At 36.6% G+C, this 18,333-nt stretch overlaps 5 protein-coding genes across 12 annotated transcripts; 2 read left to right on the top strand and 3 right to left on the bottom strand.

The window, feature by feature from the left end:
* The first annotated feature begins 939 nt into the window (after window positions 1-939).
* On the top strand, window positions 940-6,914 carry Tgs1 (Trimethylguanosine synthase 1). 3 transcript variants are annotated; one of them, XM_077416868.1, is made up of 10 exons: window positions 940-1,252; window positions 2,108-2,243; window positions 2,353-2,647; window positions 2,754-4,221; window positions 4,394-4,637; window positions 5,621-5,790; window positions 5,875-5,903; window positions 5,986-6,117; window positions 6,196-6,494; window positions 6,623-6,914. In XM_077416868.1, the coding sequence occupies exons 1-10, from the start codon at window positions 1,146-1,148 to the stop codon at window positions 6,728-6,730; spliced, it is 2,988 nt and encodes a 995-aa protein (XP_077272994.1). In that variant the 5' UTR covers window positions 940-1,145; the 3' UTR covers window positions 6,731-6,914. The 3 variants fall into 3 exon arrangements, with proteins under 3 accessions (XP_077272994.1, XP_077272995.1, XP_077272993.1); XM_077416869.1 differs by having other exon boundaries at window positions 943-1,252; window positions 2,877-4,221; window positions 5,621-5,903; XM_077416867.1 differs by having other exon boundaries at window positions 943-1,252; window positions 5,621-5,903.
* A 491-nt stretch (window positions 6,915-7,405) lies between these two features.
* On the bottom strand, window positions 7,406-11,445 carry LOC143903342 (uncharacterized). Of its 4 annotated transcripts, none has more exons than XM_077416870.1 (8): window positions 11,075-11,445; window positions 9,644-10,251; window positions 9,414-9,518; window positions 9,127-9,332; window positions 8,864-9,033; window positions 8,338-8,790; window positions 8,070-8,276; window positions 7,406-7,979 (listed from the first exon to the last, which is right to left on the bottom strand). In XM_077416870.1, the coding sequence occupies exons 2-8, from the start codon at window positions 10,211-10,213 to the stop codon at window positions 7,558-7,560; spliced, it is 2,133 nt and encodes a 710-aa protein (XP_077272996.1). In that variant the 5' UTR covers window positions 10,214-10,251; window positions 11,075-11,445; the 3' UTR covers window positions 7,406-7,557. The 4 variants fall into 4 exon arrangements, with proteins under 4 accessions (XP_077272996.1, XP_077272997.1, XP_077272998.1 ...); XM_077416871.1 differs by having other exon boundaries at window positions 9,644-10,235; XM_077416872.1 differs by lacking the exon at window positions 11,075-11,445 and adding an exon at window positions 11,029-11,044 and having other exon boundaries at window positions 9,644-10,235.
* A 748-nt stretch (window positions 11,446-12,193) lies between these two features.
* Window positions 12,194-13,857, bottom strand: LOC143903343 (leukocyte receptor cluster member 1 homolog). Its single transcript, XM_077416874.1, has 3 exons — window positions 13,719-13,857; window positions 13,521-13,620; window positions 12,194-13,388 (listed from the first exon to the last, which is right to left on the bottom strand). The coding sequence occupies exons 1-3, from the start codon at window positions 13,739-13,741 to the stop codon at window positions 12,603-12,605; spliced, it is 909 nt and encodes a 302-aa protein (XP_077273000.1). The 5' UTR covers window positions 13,742-13,857; the 3' UTR covers window positions 12,194-12,602.
* A 1,006-nt stretch (window positions 13,858-14,863) lies between these two features.
* Window positions 14,864-17,844, top strand: Smf (small ribonucleoprotein particle protein SmF). Of its 3 annotated transcripts, none has more exons than XR_013258696.1 (4): window positions 14,864-15,013; window positions 15,278-15,581; window positions 15,665-15,694; window positions 15,804-17,844. XR_013258696.1 is itself a non-coding variant. In XM_077416885.1 (3 exons), the coding sequence occupies exon 2, from the start codon at window positions 15,294-15,296 to the stop codon at window positions 15,558-15,560; it is 267 nt and encodes an 88-aa protein (XP_077273011.1). In that variant the 5' UTR covers window positions 14,864-15,013; window positions 15,278-15,293; the 3' UTR covers window positions 15,561-15,581; window positions 15,665-17,844. The 3 variants fall into 3 exon arrangements, 1 of the variants encoding a protein (XP_077273011.1); XR_013258695.1 differs by having other exon boundaries at window positions 15,774-17,844; XM_077416885.1 differs by having other exon boundaries at window positions 15,665-17,844.
* LOC143903353 (chromosome transmission fidelity protein 8 homolog) lies at window positions 15,581-16,285 on the bottom strand. The gene is made up of 2 exons (XM_077416884.1): window positions 16,150-16,285; window positions 15,581-16,036 (listed from the first exon to the last, which is right to left on the bottom strand). The coding sequence occupies exons 1-2, from the start codon at window positions 16,167-16,169 to the stop codon at window positions 15,700-15,702; spliced, it is 357 nt and encodes a 118-aa protein (XP_077273010.1). The 5' UTR covers window positions 16,170-16,285; the 3' UTR covers window positions 15,581-15,699.
* Window positions 17,845-18,333: the final 489 nt, after the last annotated feature.

Genomic DNA, 18,333 nt, shown 5'->3' with positions numbered 1-18,333 from the left:
AAATCTCTTTTTTTTATCGATGGTGAAATATCCTTATCTTATGTCAATAAAATATTTTTATTTTATATATCGATGTGAGGGTAATTTGAAAATTTCATTACATAATAATAATGCGATTTTATTACATAAATTTTTCATTAAATATGCTAGAACGAAAAATAATAAACATGAGAAATAATGAACATGAACAAATCAATGAAATATGCTGTTAGAGCAGCCCTAAATTCGATGAAAATTTGGATGATTAAGTTTGTATTGATTACCTACAGATATAATCGGAGATTGTCATGACTGGTCGTTGGTAACTTTGCAACACAAACATCTGCAAAAAGACTAAAGGTCTGTCCAGACACTTGCGTAAAATCACATATAATTAAGTAGCACATGGAAAAATCAACTTATAATTACGATGAATAATGAAAAATTCTATAATTACTTTCTGAGACAAAAATTACGAATACTTTTCGATAACCAATCGCAACATATCTGATATCCCAGCGTTAAAATTGGATGATTATGAAATGTAATTATCTCGCCTGGATTAAGTTGTGCATTTATAATGTTTATACACAAAGAAATTGAGAAATTATACCATATTGCTACGCTCTTTACAGATTTGTTCTTTGTAGTTAAATTTTTTTTATCTATTGCGTTTCTCTCTACCACGTACAATTATAATAATTATCTATAATAATTACATCTAATTCATCTATTAATTTTGTCTGATCAATCTGTTTTATGTGTAGAAACTATGAGCGCAGCTGCAAGGATTCAAAGTGTATAAGCGAAATGTACCGACAATTTCGAAAATCTATAACGAACGTGACGTGAACTGTACATTTTCAGTACAGTTTAGTACACCCCGGAACGCCTGACCAATTGTAGACGCGCGAGTTGTCAGTGTGTCGTCGTCACACGTATGTACGTCCGTATGTGAACGTAGCTTTACTCTCTGGCAGGCCTATACCAGGACCAGGACCAGGACCAACCAGGACCTCTTCGCGATGCTGCATCGTTCAGCGGCCTGGCGTGGACTGGCGGATTGTTTTTGCGCGGCGGCGATCGTGAAATTCGGGCGTGAGGCATGTCGCATTTGTGACGATTGACGATTACGCGGTCGACAGAGTGGACGCCCCGGCTCCGGGATGTGCGACAATTTTTGGGAGCCCCTAGCCGAGATCTACATCGCGGATCGCGAGTCCACCGATCCCGATGATTACATTTACTGTCTTTGTAGCCGAATATTTATCCGGTAAGCGCGCCCGGTCGGTCGCACCCTCCCCACCGGCGACGTTTCGTCGACCCCTCGAGAGTAAAAATGTCCAGCGTGCGTCAGGTATACGTTGGGCGTAACGAAAACGCTATCGAGAATTAAACGGGCTTATTGATCAGCGTCGGTGTGAAGCATGATTTAACCTTGACATCCACTCGTCTGTCCGTTGCGAGTGGGTCGCAACGGATTTCACCCTGTACTTTGCATTGTTTGTCATATCATTCGATGAATTGAAATTCTGAAATCAGTGGGAACAAACAATTGTCTAATTAAGACACGGCGGTGTCTTGCACCAAGCGTATACAAAAATATAGCAATCTCGCAGAAGAGATGATAATATCCTTTACCAGAGTGATACACCTTTTTCAGGTGTAATTTAACAACACACCTGTATTCCTTTGTGAACTTTTTTTCTATAAATTCCACATCTATGGTCACTATGGTTTGTCAAGATTTTGTAGGATTTGTTAAAATTCCTTAAAAAGCTTTAATTAATGACTTATTTTATCATCGTTTCAATGTATTTTCATAATAGAAAGTTTAGAAACAGATATTCTTGTCAAACTTGTCGTTTACATCGACTTGTAACTCTTGTAAATAAAAACAAGATGATCCACTGTTTTTTAATAGAATGAGGAAATTCATTGACAAAATCATAATAGTGAGAGAAAAGAAAGAGAAGACTAATGAGAACCTTAATTTAATTTAAAGTAGGATAAAGTATCTCTATATTCTTGCTTTTAAATTCCCATATTTAGAATTCCCATATTTAGTTCAAGTAACGTTGCGCTTACTCTCACGAGTCCTGCATTCCTATGCCATTATTCTTTCTAGGAACCCTGAGGTTTATACCGTCTTAGCTTCCGAAGATGCCAGCGACGGGGAAGATGCCGATGGGGATTACGTGGGAGAGATGCTAGATCTTTGCAAGGGATCCGGAGTAGAGACACAATCCATAGAAAAACACGATGTATGATATATTTGTCACTTATTAATGTTAATTTGTTACGTGAAATGTAGTTAATTAGCAACTAGTTTTTACCGCGTTAAATTAGCTGTTGATTTTTTTTTTCATGCAGGAAGAACCAGTTAGCTGTTACTGCAGCGCTTCTCACACAGATAACAATTATTCTACGGACGAACATGACTCTGTACGCGATTCGGCTCATTGGCCCACCGCACATTCCTTGACACAAAAATTAGGTCTGCATCAGTCGGATTCTGGCGCAGACTTATCCGAATATCACGATCAGCACGAGGCAAAAAGTATACAGAATCTTGTAGCATCGTATGGAAGAACTTTTCAAACTATAGAAACGGAGGTTGAAAACAAATACGAAAATGTAGATATGACTGAGTATAAACATGTATCAGGTAATTGCGCTATTAAAAGTCTTAGAGATATTTTTTCAAACTATAAATCATTTTGAATTGAAATAGATGGCACATTGATAATTTTACTTTTTTTTTTTTTCATTAGATGATAAGGAATCAGTGGTACAAAATTTATCAGACAGTACCACTATAGTAAATACGGAAGGACACGACAAAGATCTCATTACACAATATGATTATAACTCTTACGCTTATCCCTATTCTGCAGATTATGGCAGTAATAAGAGTGCAATGGACATAGCGTGGGACAAGTTTTGGGCTAAACACGGAGAGCAACTAATCTGGGCATCCTGGATCGAAAAATATGCGGATTATATCAATCCTGATTATTTTCAAAATAATACACGCACAACAGAAGACGAAAAGTCGCAGGATGCGGAGATTAATGAAGTAGCCATAGAAAGATATTTTGAGCAAAATACGTGTTTTCCATCTCAAGCGCATAAGAATTGCGCACTTGCACGTTCTAACTTTGCAGGAATTTTCAATAAAAGTTGTTCGAGCGACAGCGAACTAAAGCCAGCAGCAATATCTTCTTCGAATACTAGCTTCTCGTTCGAACAAGCGACTAGGCAAGAAGTTAATAACAAAGATGCAGACGAAAATAGGAAGAAAATTCTCAGTTTCGAGATATCGCTGGAAGAAGGCGATGGTTGGAATCCCTTAAGCCCAAGTAGTGTAGAAGAAAATTATAATCACCCTTCTAATGCGGAAGACGAGAGGCTATTAATGAGATGTGATTCCGTTAATGGCTCAATAACGAAAACGAACGCAACCTCAGATTCCATGACTAATGTTACCAAAATGACGTTAACTAGTTCCAGTTGCGATTCCAATTCCGCTCATTCGTCTAGTCTCTTCACTTCCGTTACAAGTTCCATAGAAAGCAGCATGACTAGTAGCTCCGAGCAGGAGAACGAATTTTCAGTGGAGAATAATGACAAATATTGGCAGCATCTGTGGAAGGAGCATTTTGAGACGCAATATCAAAGGCAGTACGAATTGTTCATAGTAAATTATAAAAAGGAGCACAATATAGACCATAATCAATTATATTTTAACGCGTTGAATGAATCGTGTGATGGTTCGATTATACTTCGACAAGACGAGAAGGTGCAACGTCAAGAGGATAGAAACAGCGAAGAGTTTTTAAAGATTAATACCTGTGAAGATCAAAGAGACGAGAGTATAGATACCGTACAAATTGATTTAACTACACCAAGTAAAGTAAATTCTGGAAATAGAAGCTCGCGGAGGGGCAGCGCATCGCATTCAAAATCCAAGTTGAAGACGAAGAGGCTGATTATGGATTCAGTGGGCGTGCTTATGAAGAATTTAACGATAAAAGTGGAAGAAAATAAATCGATTGATATTGATGAGGAAGGAGAAATGTACGAAGAGTCACAACAAACTTATGCTCAAGATCCGATGGTTATTGAAACTAAAATCGAAACAATGGGTTCCAGTAGCAATTTCGACAATAGTCATCAACAGAAGTCTTCTGATGGAGGAGATGAATTTCACGAAGAGGTTCAAGAAACTCACAAACGAAGGTAAATAGTATAATAGTAATAATGATATAGTAGCAGCAACAATGATAACTCGTTGCTTGTTTATGCGACGTCACAGATTATTAGATGATTCTAATATGTAGTACTCTTTACCACGTGTATGACACTCAAAAAGTCAAATAAAATAACATTAATTCATTTCTCTTATTTATAGTTACGAAGCTGATTGCGACGATAATGAAGATGGTTTAGAAACCGTGAAAAAAGCCTTTTTATTAATGGGTTACGCCAATTTAATCGAGGATGAAAGCCAAAGAAAATTGCAAGGTGAAGTTGTTTATCGGAAACGTAATATCAGACGGCAAAGTTTTCAATTGATGGCGGAACTTAAACGGCTGAAAACCAAGTATAGATCCACTCTCGATGATGCAGAAACAATCGTCAGATATACAAATAAGGTAACTTTTTCCGCTTAATATATTTGGATTTATGCTTTCACGTAAAATAAGTTTTAGCTCTCTGTCGTTCATATTTAAATATTTGTCCCATTTGTAATTATACCACTCCATATATTGAGACAGAAGGAGAGATGACACGTGGCTTATAGTTTTATAAATATTCATTCAGTCTGACTTTTATATTCAAGTATATTTGTTCTTTGTAGCTGTACCATATTATAATTTTTGCAAAATTAAACACAGTATACACTAGAGAATGGTAAATGAAATATTTAAAAAAAGTTAGCTATAAATAACAAATCTATTGCTAGCTAAAAGTCTATAGAAAACGTCTGCTTTTATTGGATACTGGACGCATTCTGAAGAAGCACTAAAAATAAAATCGTTCTTTGTAGCTGCATTACATTATATTTTCTGCATTTAAAATAAAATAGATATCTATATAATTAAACATTAGGAAGAAAAAAGAGAAAAATTAAACAGTATATAAAAAGTTTAGATACGATCCGGTTATACAGTTCTGTGACTAACCACTAGAGGCGCTGCTTTGACTCTAATAATCCGTCTCTGTTCTTCTTCGAAGAACTTCCTGAACTGGTGCACATAGTGCGATAAGTTAGAGTGAGACAAGAGACAAGTATATTTTGTTTTACTCTGACTTGTTGCACAGACGATCCGACATCCAATAACAGAATTTATTATTAGAGACAAAAATTTCCTATTGGATGTCGGATCGTCGTACGTCGAACATCGGACGCAATGTGAATCCTCCATAATAGGTCCCCCGTTTCCACTTCCATCCACCTTCCACGTGAAACATTCAAGCATTCCCACGTGAGCGTTCTCACGTGTCGGACCGTAGGAAGGTGAAAGAGGAAAAAGCCGAAAAAGAGAACCGTACACCGTGTCAGTCCCTCTCTCTGGACTTGTAACAATGTTTTTCAATTGTCAGATTATTAACGCGCCATTGTGCTTGATTGTAGGCAAACAAGTATTTATCTTGTGACCCAGCATCAATATCAGCGGAAGCTGATTTACACTCTAACGACAAAGGTTCCTACGCAAAGGCGCAAGCTGCATTCACGTCGAGTTCTGATGATGAAGATAGCGTAAAAATGATGCAAAGGAAAAAGAGAAGGAAGCAGTTTAAAAGGTTAAATAAAATCCTACCGAAGGAGATAGCTAATGACTATAGACTATGGAAATATTACATCAAACGATTTGGCCTCTTCAGCAGATATGAAGATGGAATTAAATTGGATCGAGGTATGTAAATGTATCTCCGCGCGTATCTCTAAAAAGTGATAAATTTTGTTGCATATGTAAAGCAATAATGTATTTCTTGCAGAGAGTTGGTTTTCTGTGACACCGGAAGAAATAGCAAAGGATATAGCAGAAAGGTGTAGGTGCGACACAATCATTGATGCATTTTGTGGGGCAGGCAGTAATTCCATACAGTTTGCATTTACATGTGAGAAAGGTAGGTCTATGTCTATTGAGTCTATAACTTGCACAAAACTTGATGGACGAAAATACATTTACTGATTGTATTTTACAGTGATTGCCATAGACATCGATCCCAATAAAATTAAGATTGCTCGGCATAATGCAGGAATTTATGGTGTGGACGATAGAATAGAATTTATTACTGGAGACTTCCTGCAATTAGCACCACAGTTGATTGCCGACGTCGTGTTTTTAAGTCCGCCATGGGGTGGTCCTAACTATATAAAGAGAAGAGTGTTTGATCTCGAAAGTATTATACCTCCCGTTGGTGGAAGAAGTGTATTCGAAGCAGCAAGAAGAATCACACAACACGTGGCCTATTATCTCCCTAGAAATTCAGACCCTATGCAGGTAAACAAAATTTTTGCAATAATTGTGTTCGTAATAATAAAATCTTTTAATTACAAATAAGACTAGTATTTGTATATATAAATGGAAGAATATATATATACATATAATTATGTTAAATATATTTACAGATTATCATGTTAGCTGAAAAGTATGATAAAGTGGAAATTCAACAGAACATGTTCAATGGAAAGTTTACTGCTTGTACAGCTTACTTCGGTGAATTGGCCAAAACGTAATTTACGTGAAGAAACGCGAGATATTTTAGTTGTCATTTTTTTTCCAGTTATTTTTACTTGTCAGAACCAAAATCGTGATACAATTCTCTTCAGTTCTCTCCAGTATTTTAACTATACTGTAAGATATACTTGGAAGGATAATGTAATTTATATTTTACAACTTCCAAATTCTATTAACTTACATTTTTTATGTACGTTCTTCCATATATACATATATAATTTTATTATAATTATTAATAAATATATCTCTAAGAGTATTCCTTACGGTATATCTAAAATTTGATTAGTTAAGATTTTAGAAATTTTAAAAAAATGGAACGATGTGTTGAAAATTATTTTATTTTTATTTATGATGAACAATTGTATTTGCAATGTTTATCGCAAAATGAAACAAAAAAAAACGAATATTATGGTAAAATAAAGTTTTTGAAATAGCAAGAAAATAATGATCTGAAACAATTTTTACATATCGTACATTGATGTCATATAATGAGTAAGTTTGTAATTTGTTTAACAAGAATAATTCCAAATGGAAATTACAATTTTTCGTAAAAATTACGATAGAAAATAACATTTCTAAATTTAAATTCCATAATATTTCTACATCCAAAAGTATCACAATGTTAACAAATTTCTGTTAAAGTATTAATTTTATCGCTTATTGACAAAAAATAATTATTAAATAACGCATGACTAGCTTTTCTTTATTTGTTTGTCATCATAACACGCAACATTATGTCATTTGTTTTGGAGGAACGTATTTTGGAGGACATTTTATTATGCGATATTAATTTATTATTTTATTTAGATATTACTTGCATAATCTCTCAGGAATCAATATCAATATTTGTCACATTTGTCTCTTCAATATCACTGGTAGTTATGTTCGTTTCTTCAATATCAATGGTTCTAATACTTTTTTCTTCAGGTTCTGCAGGTATTGTTATACCACCAGTGTCTATGCTTTCTTCCTCTTCTCTAGGAATTTTTAAGAAGCAATGCATCGTCTCGTCATCCTCTTGCTCAATAGAATCATTTTTATTTAAGCTATCTCTTGATGATAATGAACCCTGAAGATGTTTCGACGGTATTTGTATCGTGATTGTTTGAGAAGTACCATCAGCGGACGTTGAGGAAGACATCAAATTAGCTTCTAAAGTATCTCCATCTTTCGAAAAGGCACCTAAACAGCTGTAAACTAATTGCGCTGCTGCAATATTGCCGGGAAAGACTTCGACATTCTCGTTATCTGCGTGTAAAGAAAGTAGTAAGAATATTTAAATAAAGATATCTACCAAGTTAGACACGAACAAAGTTCGATAAATCTTAGTTTACTTACCTTTTTTCTGCACATTAGATTTTATTAAACCCTTTTCATGGTCTTTCAAGTGCTGGATGTAACTTTCATTTTTCACCGTTTTAAAAGTACACAGATCGCATGTAAATAAGCCCGATAGTAATGGATGCCTCGATTTTAAATGGTTCTTATAACTGCTGCTCTGTATCGAGGTATATGTACAATGTGGGCATTTGTACGGTCGAAATCCTGTGTGGTAAAAAATCAAATTACTCCTTCATAATTATTAATTTTGAGATATGATGCTCACCTGTGTGTTGCATAACATGTCGTCGTAAGGTATTGTGATCTCCAGTTTTGTATTCGCAAATCTCGCAGCTGAAAGGTTTATCTCCCGTGTGCTGACGCAAATGCATTTGTAGCATTGCCTTTCTAGCGCTAGCATGACCGCAAACGTTGCAAACGTACGGACGTAGCTTGGAGTGCACAGCTTGAATGTGATTCTTTAAACATTTCGAGTTCGCATAAGTTTTACCGCACATATCGCATTTCTTCGAGGTGTACCATCGAGTTACTTCTAACGTTTTGCGATCTAAATGCATTACACGGTGGTTGCGTAACTGGCTAGCCTGTTTGAAACATTTGTTGCAATCGGGACATTTGTAGTCGCGACTATCACTGTGCACTCTCATGTGCGTCAAGAGCTTTACCATGGTAGCACTTTTGTAGCCCTCGCAAATTTTGCAGGTAAACAAACCTATGTCTACGGAAAAGTGACTGCGTGAAAAATGTAAATTCCCTTAACGCTTCTTGCATTATTTATAATATTCACAAACCGATTTGGTGCTTTTTCCATAAATGCAAGCTACATTGGCGCCACTTTGTAAACTTCATATCTCGACATATGGTGCATTTGAATGCCGTCGCAGATTCTGTATGGTAGAGAATATGTTGTTGCATAATTTCTTCCGAGGCGAATTTGTACGGGCAGCCCTGATAAAAACACCTGGAAAAGATTGCACATTGTTTAAATACGACGATGAGTAAGAAAATAAGTTTGTTTTTTTCTTTACAACACATTTTTGAGGAAATTACATACTTCACATTTCTGTCCGCTGTCTCTATCATATTTCTATTACGCATATATTCAGAATTTAAGGTCTTTGAAATTTTTACTGGACCTTTTTCCACTTCGGTGCTCTCGACACGTTGGCTCCCGTGCTCGGTCGTCAAGCCAGGATTCGTCAGGTCCGTCAAATTTTCCTTTCCAGCTTCGTCACTCGCAATGTCCGTCAACTGATGATCCTAAGAGAGAAATACATTCTATCATATTGCCCAGACAAAAGTAGCCTATCTTTCAAAAGAAGTCAAGTTTAAGATGATTACATTAATCATGTGTTCTCTACAGTCCTCAAAAGAATGGAAGCAGTTGGAACACTCCGCACACATATAAACTACTCTTACTTCATCCACTTTAGATTCTCCCTTTGGCTATATACAATAATAAAAGTAAGCCAATTTTTATATCGCAATATATAAGCTTCTGCTAAGCAAAATACAGTTACTTCAATTAAAATTGCAATTTATGTTTAGAATATGAATCGCTATATACTTACTTTAGCATCGATAGCAGAATTTAAATGTAGTTTTTGAACGTGACCTAACAATTGCATCTTGTCCTGAGACAGGTAAGTACACATCTTGCATTTGAAAGCGGTCACAACTTCTAAGAAATCGTCGACGTTAACGTTGTCGTCCTCCACAACAAGATCCTTCCCCGCTTCCTCCGTAGCGGCCTCGTACTGTTCCTCAGACTGTCTGTACGGACATCCGATCACCATACTCTCATTGGTGACGTAGTCACTTTCGTCTTTTTCCGCGTTCTTCGACAGCAAGATTGTCTTTTCGTGACAACTCGTCCGTTCTACAGGCTGGTCGTCGGCGTCCAATTCTTCAATCACTCCATTTTTAATCGCGTACACCTGTCCGTTCAAACACACCAAAATCGGCTCGTCTCCGTTGTCCAACTCATTGTCAGTTCCCCTGACAGTGTCGACTGCATTTTGCTCCTCGCTCGACGCCGAGTCTTTCGCAATGTCCATGGGTGACTGTGCGAGTTTGTAAATATACCTTGTGCCATTTATATCACAGCTCAAATAGGATACGTCGTTAGTTTCTTCACTCATCGCCGGTGGAATCGTGGAACAACTAGATTGAGCGCAAACTGTTCAACAATTTGGATGTTTACACGATTAGTTAACTTCATTCCAGCAAACAAAAGTGTTAGCGACGCGCTAACAGATTATTACAACAGATTGGCATCAATTGTGCGTTAAAGCTCGTGTTCTGCCAATAGAATCTGTTGACGTAATGGGGTCTGTTTTCTATTGCTGAACAGACACATTGACATATAGTTCGGAGTTCATCTTTCTTACTTTGCATTGAAAGGAAAAAGATAAACTCTGAACTAGCACAGTCAGCGATAGAAAAAACAGATCCTATCTGACAGCAGATTGTTAACTGAAATCGAACTGAATCCGTAATTTTGTAATCACTTAAGTGGAGTAGATCATTCAAATAGTGAGGAATGGCAGATTCTACTGGATATCTGTGCGATCAATCTGTCCTCGCATTCTGTTAAGTCTGCATCAGACGGATTAGGATTGAGAATTGAGATTGAATTAAAATTTTATCAAACGGAGTATCAAAGTTCACTAAACTTGAGATTAGTTTTTTCTTTATTATTCTTCTATTATTTTTCAATCCAGTCTTAATCTCAATCCGTGGTGTGATATGGGCTTTAGCGGATTCTGTCGATAAAAAAATATATGTAGCAAACACTTTGCAAAATCTGTTCTCAAGTTATCCCGAATGTTACTCGCAACATAAATTTCAATAAACAAACCACTCTCTTCGAGACCTATAAAATCTACCATATTTTCTCTCATTCTTAAAAAAAAAAAAATCCTAATTTTATGTTACAATTCATATATAAACTCACAGACTTATATTACAGGTCTGCGTTTAGAGTTTTAAACAGTCCTTACCGAGACGGTAACAAAAGGTCGATAAATTGTGCAGACTCGTTTCAATATACGCTAATTATATCTATTTATCGCGAAATAAACATGCAAACATCCAAATGTGCAATATTAACACGGAATGACGAGGTTATCTCCGCGGGTCAGTAATAAAACCAACAAATATCTCGCGGGCGATAATTAAGCCCGAGACACGCCGTCGACGGATCGAGCACAATGCGCGGCGAAGTTAAAGCGAGGGGAACGAAAAGAGAAATTTATATGGGGTTCGCGAAAATATTCGAATTCGAAATCGCGTCCTCGCGAGGCACCTGGATCGCGCACGGCGCGGCGGGCGTCTGGTTCGAGATTTCCGGCTGCGTTCGCGCGCGCGAAATCGCGAGGGAGGCCGGAGGCAGAGAGAAGGATGAGAGGCGCAATGACGGCGATTTTCTTGGGACGCTTTTGCAGGCCGTACAGTAGCGCCACACGTCCACTTTCAGGAATTGGAACTACGAGTCACATCCACTTTTCGATGCTGTCGATGAGAATTTGGTTCATGTCCGTGCTATGTATACATCCACTTTTCGATATTGTCGGTCTTTGGTGGTTCGTGTTGTCATAAACCACCAAAGACTGACAATGGCGACAATATCGTGTTGACACAAAGCAGCAACAATTTTTCTCACAGCGAAGAACGCTTTCGATAAAATCAATACATTCATGTCTTGATATCCAAATTAATAAATCAGTAGTCGTCCGAGGATTGGCAACATTTATAGAAATTTTGGAAACACTCTTTTAATCAAGCCCTTCTTACAAAAAATATAGAATAAGAAATGCATGGATACCATATTTCTAAATGCCCATAATATATCTTCAGTATGCCATATCAGTGTCTTCTTGACATTGGCGATTACTTTAGAAAGAGCTGTTCCGTGATCATGTGACTTACCCATCTCAAAAGGCTGGGGGGAACTAGAGAAACCTTTTTAATATATTTAGATTTTTCTCTGCAGCCGCAAATATTCCGAGAAGCAATAACCAAAGTAATTCTCTTCTCTGGGAGAGAGATATATGTATACATGTTAAATATATGAAAAACAAAACAGTTGTAAGTATCTAATAATGAAAACACAAGGAATGTAATTTTATAATAAAATTTTTTTATTAATCTTTTTTTTAAATCTAGCTTTTACGAAAACTCGAGGTTGTTTAATTATTTACATCATGATGTTCGTACAGGTGTGTAATAGCTTATTTTCGTCTTCAGGCATACGAGGTCCTCCTGTGTTGATCATTTTAGAGAGAGTTCTATGATTGTTGTCTCAATAAATTACCCAGGTCTAGAGGTCTTTTTTCTGTTTTCAGATTTTTTTTTATAAATGACTTCTAGGAAACCAAAATAGCCTTCTGTTGCCTTCTCCGAACAGTTTATACAATATATAAATTTTAACAATTTTCTATACATATTATATATATTATCACACGTTAATATAGATAAACAAGATTATAATTACAATCTTTTGAGACTGAGATATAGGAATAACGTATTTTAAGGACTATGTCTAGGATACTTGGGCGTTCTCTCTGCATTTTGTCTAGCAATTTCGGGGAAGAATTGCGAGTTGTATTTCTGTTTTATGGTAGGTTTAGGAGTTTCCGGTGCGACGACGGGCACTGGTTCACCTCTCACTTTGGCCAATAATGCTTCAGTTCTCAGCTTTTCACTTTGCTCTCTGAGTAATCTCTCCGCTCTTAATTTTTCTATATCTGTACTAGTCTGGCTCCTAATTTCTTTCTTCTCTGAATGCTTATGTTTTTTCTTCTTGTGTTTTTTATCCTTACACTTTTTGTGCGTGCCGTGACTTTCGCGATCGGAGTGAGAACCATCGGAATCACATTTTCTCTTAACAGCCTCCGTTTTTACTTTTACATGATCTTCGGCAGATTTAGAATGCATGATCTTGAGATACTTCCTTATATCAACCATTGGATCGTTCAAGGCTTTCTTTTTCGTTTCTAATTCTACATCTTTCTCGGTATCCGTTAATCTCTTTGGTAATTCCTCGTACCAATTTTTCTTCCCAGTTGCCTCGTTAGTATCTTGCCCTAGATACGTCAAATATCCAATCTGCTTCTCATATTTCTCTTTCTCTTCCTTCTTTTCCTTCTCGTGTTCCACGTTAGGTCTATTGTAATCAATTTTTCCATCTTCGAGCTCCGCAAAGAAGTTGACGTGTTCTAACTTCTTGCTGGTACTGGTGGTCTCGGTCTTCGCCCGGCCGTCGTAATTGGTTCTCGCTCGATGTCTCAACAAATCTACTCTTGCTTCTGTTTCCTGATAAAAAATAAAACCGAGATCTTAATTATGTTAAATTAATTATACATGTAATGACGTCGAGAAACAATTGTTACCAGTGAAATACAAGATCTACGTAATCGAAACTTTGAAAGATAATTTATCGCGTACCGCTTTCTGAGCTCGCTCTTTCCTAATCCTCTCTTCCTCCGCAGCTTTTGCCTCGTCTTTCCGCACACGAGCGATGTTCTCCTTCGTTCGTACATGCCACCTGAATGGGTACAAAACGAATATTGGTTTCACGTTTTAAATATACAAAATACGAACAATCAGTTTCAAAATATAATCAAGTGCGAAAATGCGTCTCACCTTTTCTTCGGTAAGATATTCATTGTCGCTGAAAATAATTTCCCGATATAATAAAATCAGATTGTCAGGCTGAAGATCCCAGGTGGATTCAACGAATGTAAATATTTTTCGAAGCTTTCGCAAACCCACCAAGATCTGCGGCAAGCTCAAGCTCCACGCAATTTTTCGATTGGATAATGGCCGCGTTCAGCAGATACATCTGTTGAGTTCGTCTTATCAACACTCGGCGTTGATTGGTTGGTTCTAAAAGTAAGAGCCACGCACGTTCGACTGCTGCTCAGCGGCTTGGTCTGCTGAACGCGCCCAATGGGTTTACGCGGAGTAAATTATCGTAAGTTACTACAAAATCCCGTTTACGCGAAGGACGTATCGTAAGTTACTACAGAAGTAACGCTCGCGTAAACGTAGTATATGTCTACTATTTTAAAATATAAAAATTATTAATTTTAACTTAAGTAAAATAAATTTTTCTTTTTAAACATGAATACAAGTTGAGCCGGAGAACGTCTATAAAAATAGGTATTTTTCAGAAATTTTCTATAGGGGAACGAAGAAAGCGAATAACGTTAAACTTTGCATGTGTTCTTTGAATCTTATTTTAAGAATATATTTTTATTTTTTAAGTAAGAAAAATGTTCTTTTCTATGTTGTATCCTGATCACTAAAAGACGTAAATGAGAGACGAAGTAAATGATTCTAGCTCTGTTCTAGATATCAGAAATGTATATAAAAACCAATAACTTTCTTATTTAAAATAAGTGATGGCTATATCGCATCGTCTGAACTAGAATAAACATTGTTTCAAGCAGCTACGTTACAGCTCAAGAGAGGAAACAGTAGATTGTATGTATGTCTAATTAATTAACGAATCATAATTAGCGACAGCAATAAAGTTGCCGACAAAGGTATAGCTTTGTCGGCAACCTTGTCGTTGTCGCTATCGCTATCGCTATCGCCTATTGTGCAAGGGGCTTAATGCAGTCAGCTACAGAGCCCGATTTTGCATTTTTTTTTGCTCTTAAAAATTTATAATAAATAATAAAATACGGACTCGCAGCTAACCCCCAACCCGACAGAGGTCTCTACCGTGTCTCCTACCGACCCTTAATGGCGGACGACCAATCCGCATCCTACAGCCTCGGTGTTCTATCTCTCATTAAAAGGATTCCGGCGTCCCCGCCCCCGCGTCCCCCACACGCACACGCACTAGTCACGCAACACACGATAAGTTGGTGAATTGGAGGTTAAGGCACGGTGTGCGCAAAGAATTTTTTTATTTACGCTTCATTTAGCAAGTAAGTAAAGTTATATGTATTTTATTTGCGACATAATATACGCTCTCATTGTAATATTCCACGAGAAATACTATCGTCTCGTTGTTATATACGTATATTTATTTACTTTAACATCATTAACCGGCATGTGCTGAAAGATGCTGTTCGCATAAACGTACAAAATTCAACGATCTAACATCTCAGATTATCGCGTTACAAATACTTAATTTTTGAACAACATACATATTTTATTAATTTTATACATTTTTTTTTTTTTTTTTACAGACTACATATTTACACCATGGCTGCGACGATGCCAATAAACCCCAAGCCATTCCTAAATGGTCTGACTGGGAAACCGGTCATGGTAAAGTTAAAGTGGGGCCACGAGTACAGAGGTTATCTCGTCTCGGTCGATGGATACATGAATCTGCAGCTGGCAAACACCGAGGAGCACATAGACGGCAATTGCACGGGGAACCTCGGCGAGGTGCTCATCAGGTGTAACAATGTTATGTACATACGAGGAGTGGAGGAGTCAGATGAAGAGGGCGAGATGAAGGACTGAAGTGACGAGTGAATCTAAAATGTACATTATAACCTTTTGTATTATTAAGCATTAATTTAATTCGACTAATAAAACGAGAACGTTTTATTTCTTGTATATGGCAGTACGCGAGCGCAGATAATATTACGAGCCAGGTACGTTAACATGGTTTCGGCACGTTGGTGACTATAGGCTTCGGCCGTGACTTAAACAACAGTTTCTTCTTCACGATAGCCTTTACAAAGTATTCTGTCTTCGCCGCAGCCTCCCCCTCGATCGCCTCATCTCTCGTATCACGATGCCTCTCCAATACAATCAGCGGCTTGTCGAGCGTTATTTCCTTCCCGTGCAACACGTGAATTCCGATAATTAAAATAGGTACTCCAGCTTTCGTGAAGTGAAGATCGCCGATTAACTGATCGTCTGGATCATCGATCTTTTCGAATTTTAGATCGCCCTGAAGATCTACGATGGCCCAAGTCTCTACGTCTCCGTCTCTAAAAGATCATCGCTGAGATTTATTTGACATAGAGAAAATTTCTTCGTGTTTTATAATAAACAGAATCTATAATCGACGTATAAATAAGCGTGCAACAAGGATATACTTTACCTTTTGATCGGCACGATCATCTTCGCCAGGTTAGGCGGCTGGCGGCTAAATGGCGCCAGTTGCCGGCCATGCGCGATGTTGGCCGATTAATCGAAACGTCCGATTTTTTAAATCGATTTTATCGGTTATTATTGCCCGATGTTTTTGCAATCCGATATATCGATATTCGGTTTTTTTTTGTGAATATCGATTTTTCACATATTATTCTTTTGATAAGCTAATACTACGTTTACGCGAGCGTTACTTCTGTAGTAACTTACGATATATCACTCGTTTACGCGGAGTAAATTATCGTAAGTTACTACAAAATCCCGTTTACGCGAAGGAAAATCCCGTTTACGCGAAGGACGTATCGTAAGTTACTACAGAAGTAACGCTCGCGTAAACGTAGTATAAGGGCCGGTATCACAGAGTCTTCGATTAACGTGATTCTCCGATTAAACTCACTCTGCATCTCTTTCTAACTATTCCCGTAGAAAAAGAGACGAAGAGTGAGTTTAATCGGAGAATCTAGGGAGAATCACGTTAATCGGAGACTGTGATACCGGCCTTAAGGCCCTGTTCAACAGTGGCCAGTTAGCTTAATATTATTAAATTAAATGTTACATAAAGTTAACTCGCGCACAGCAAACCGCGTTTGATTCGTAAAGCCCATTTTTTCTTGTTACTAATTGTTAATTTCAATATTAAAAATCTTTAGTTAATTATCCATTTATTTGAATAAATTTATTGTTATCCATACAAAACTAAATTGTCAAATGTGTAATAATAAACATTATCAAGTTTGCATAATTCAAAACATAATATAAGAGAATAGGGCTAGCGAACAAAGCTAGGTATACGTGTTTAGATGATGTATTATAAATTAGTAACAATAAAAAATAAACATTTCGACCTTTAACACGGCCATCTTCAATGCGCAATATAAGGATGAGAATTATTCAAACGGTAAAACGCATAACGCATAATTGTTGGATTCCAACGGAAAAACTTAAATTAATGTCTCCGCATTATAATTAATAATTGAGCCGATTGATTACATGTGTGGTATGTGACCCCGTTAAGAGCCTCCTTTAGTGTCGGAAAGGGTGATTATATCGTTTTCATAATTCTGATTGTAATGATGGTGTGATATTCATGCTATGAGAGATTTCAGACCAAATTAATGGTCAGAATTTCGAGTTAACATTTGAAAGTCAAAGTTAAAAGGAGTCAGAATTTTGCAAAATTAATTAATCAGAAGTATTAATATATTCCTCTTTACATAGTCATGGAAATAATTACACAAGTTAAAATTTTGGAAATATTATATTGATCAGCCTTATACGCTGTGTTAAAAAGAATACCTTATATTTTAACTGAACGAGAAATAAAAAATATATATATATAATTATTTGAAATAATACCTGAGAACCAGCGGAGTGCCACGTCAAGAGAAAAGATTCGTGTATATTAATTAGATAATAAATGGCAAATGCGCGAAAGGAACAAAGGAAGAGAGTATGGAATAGGGAAGGTAGGAGAATGGTGATGATAAGGTAACATTTTTGGTGGAAAAATGGAGAGGAGGGGAAATAACTTGAGAACAAAGAAGGAAGATATGGAAGGAGCTCGAAATTAATTATAATTACAATATGTAATATTTAATTATTATTATAATATATAATAATAATAAATAATATTATAATCAAAATATATAGTGTAATTATAATATATATTTAATAATAATAATAATATTTTTTATACCTATCATATAAATTAATTAAAAATTTTAATTAATTTATATATATAATTATGATTATTTTAAGAGATAAAAAGAGGAAATTGGCAGAGTATTAATTTGCATTATACAAGAAATTTGCAAAGCTATATGACGAGTATAGGGATATCTAAATGTGTAAGTATAAGGATTGTGTTTCAATTTGATATCACGCATATCTATATTTCTATTTTATTTCCGATTCTCTTCCTTCACACGGAAGTAAGTACATTGGACGTAAATCACAGCACATCTCCGCTTGAATAAACACTCATGCATCGACTGTAGACAGCGTGTATACGTAAGAGTTATACAAATAAAAATATTTGTAGATGCGCTTGTTATCGGGCGTACTGTCGACGTGACACAACGTGTGACTCTCCCCGAGATTCGCATGCTTAAAAATAAAATTTGTGCCTGCGGTA

The sequence above is a fragment of the Temnothorax americanus genome, unplaced genomic scaffold (genome assembly GCF_048541705.1).
Source record: "Temnothorax americanus isolate GAGA-0224 unplaced genomic scaffold, ASM4854170v1 Scaffold46, whole genome shotgun sequence".
Taxonomy (NCBI): domain Eukaryota; kingdom Metazoa; phylum Arthropoda; class Insecta; order Hymenoptera; family Formicidae; genus Temnothorax; species Temnothorax americanus.
This window is presented reverse-complemented; position numbering and strand designations above follow the sequence as displayed.

Coding starts and splice junctions, on each gene's coding strand:
- Tgs1 (XM_077416867.1), top strand. CDS start 1,146: ATGTGCGACAATTTTTGGGAGCCCCTAGCCGAGATCTACATCGCGGAT. Junction 2,648..2,753: donor TGAGTATAAACATGTATCAG/GTAATTGCGCTA, acceptor TTTTTTCATTAG/ATGATAAGGAATCAGTGGTA. Junction 4,638..5,620: donor TCGTCAGATATACAAATAAG/GTAACTTTTTCC, acceptor GCTTGATTGTAG/GCAAACAAGTATTTATCTTG.
- LOC143903342 (XM_077416870.1), bottom strand. CDS start 10,213: ATGAGTGAAGAAACTAACGACGTATCCTATTTGAGCTGTGATATAAAT. Junction 9,519..9,643: donor ATTCTGCTATCGATGCTAAA/GTAAGTATATAG, acceptor TATTGTATATAG/CCAAAGGGAGAATCTAAAGT. Junction 8,791..8,863: donor ATGGAAAAAGCACCAAATCG/GTTTGTGAATAT, acceptor ACTTTTCCGTAG/ACATAGGTTTGTTTACCTGC.
- LOC143903343 (XM_077416874.1), bottom strand. CDS start 13,741: ATGAATATCTTACCGAAGAAAAG. Junction 13,621..13,718: donor AATATCTTACCGAAGAAAAG/GTGAGACGCATT, acceptor GTACCCATTCAG/GTGGCATGTACGAACGAAGG. Junction 13,389..13,520: donor AAGAGCGAGCTCAGAAAGCG/GTACGCGATAAA, acceptor ATTTTTTATCAG/GAAACAGAAGCAAGAGTAGA.
- LOC143903353 (XM_077416884.1), bottom strand. CDS start 16,169: ATGATCGTGCCGATCAAAAG. Junction 16,037..16,149: donor ATGATCGTGCCGATCAAAAG/GTAAAGTATATC, acceptor ATGATCTTTTAG/AGACGGAGACGTAGAGACTT.
- Smf (XM_077416885.1), top strand. CDS start 15,294: ATGGCTGCGACGATGCCAATAAACCCCAAGCCATTCCTAAATGGTCTG.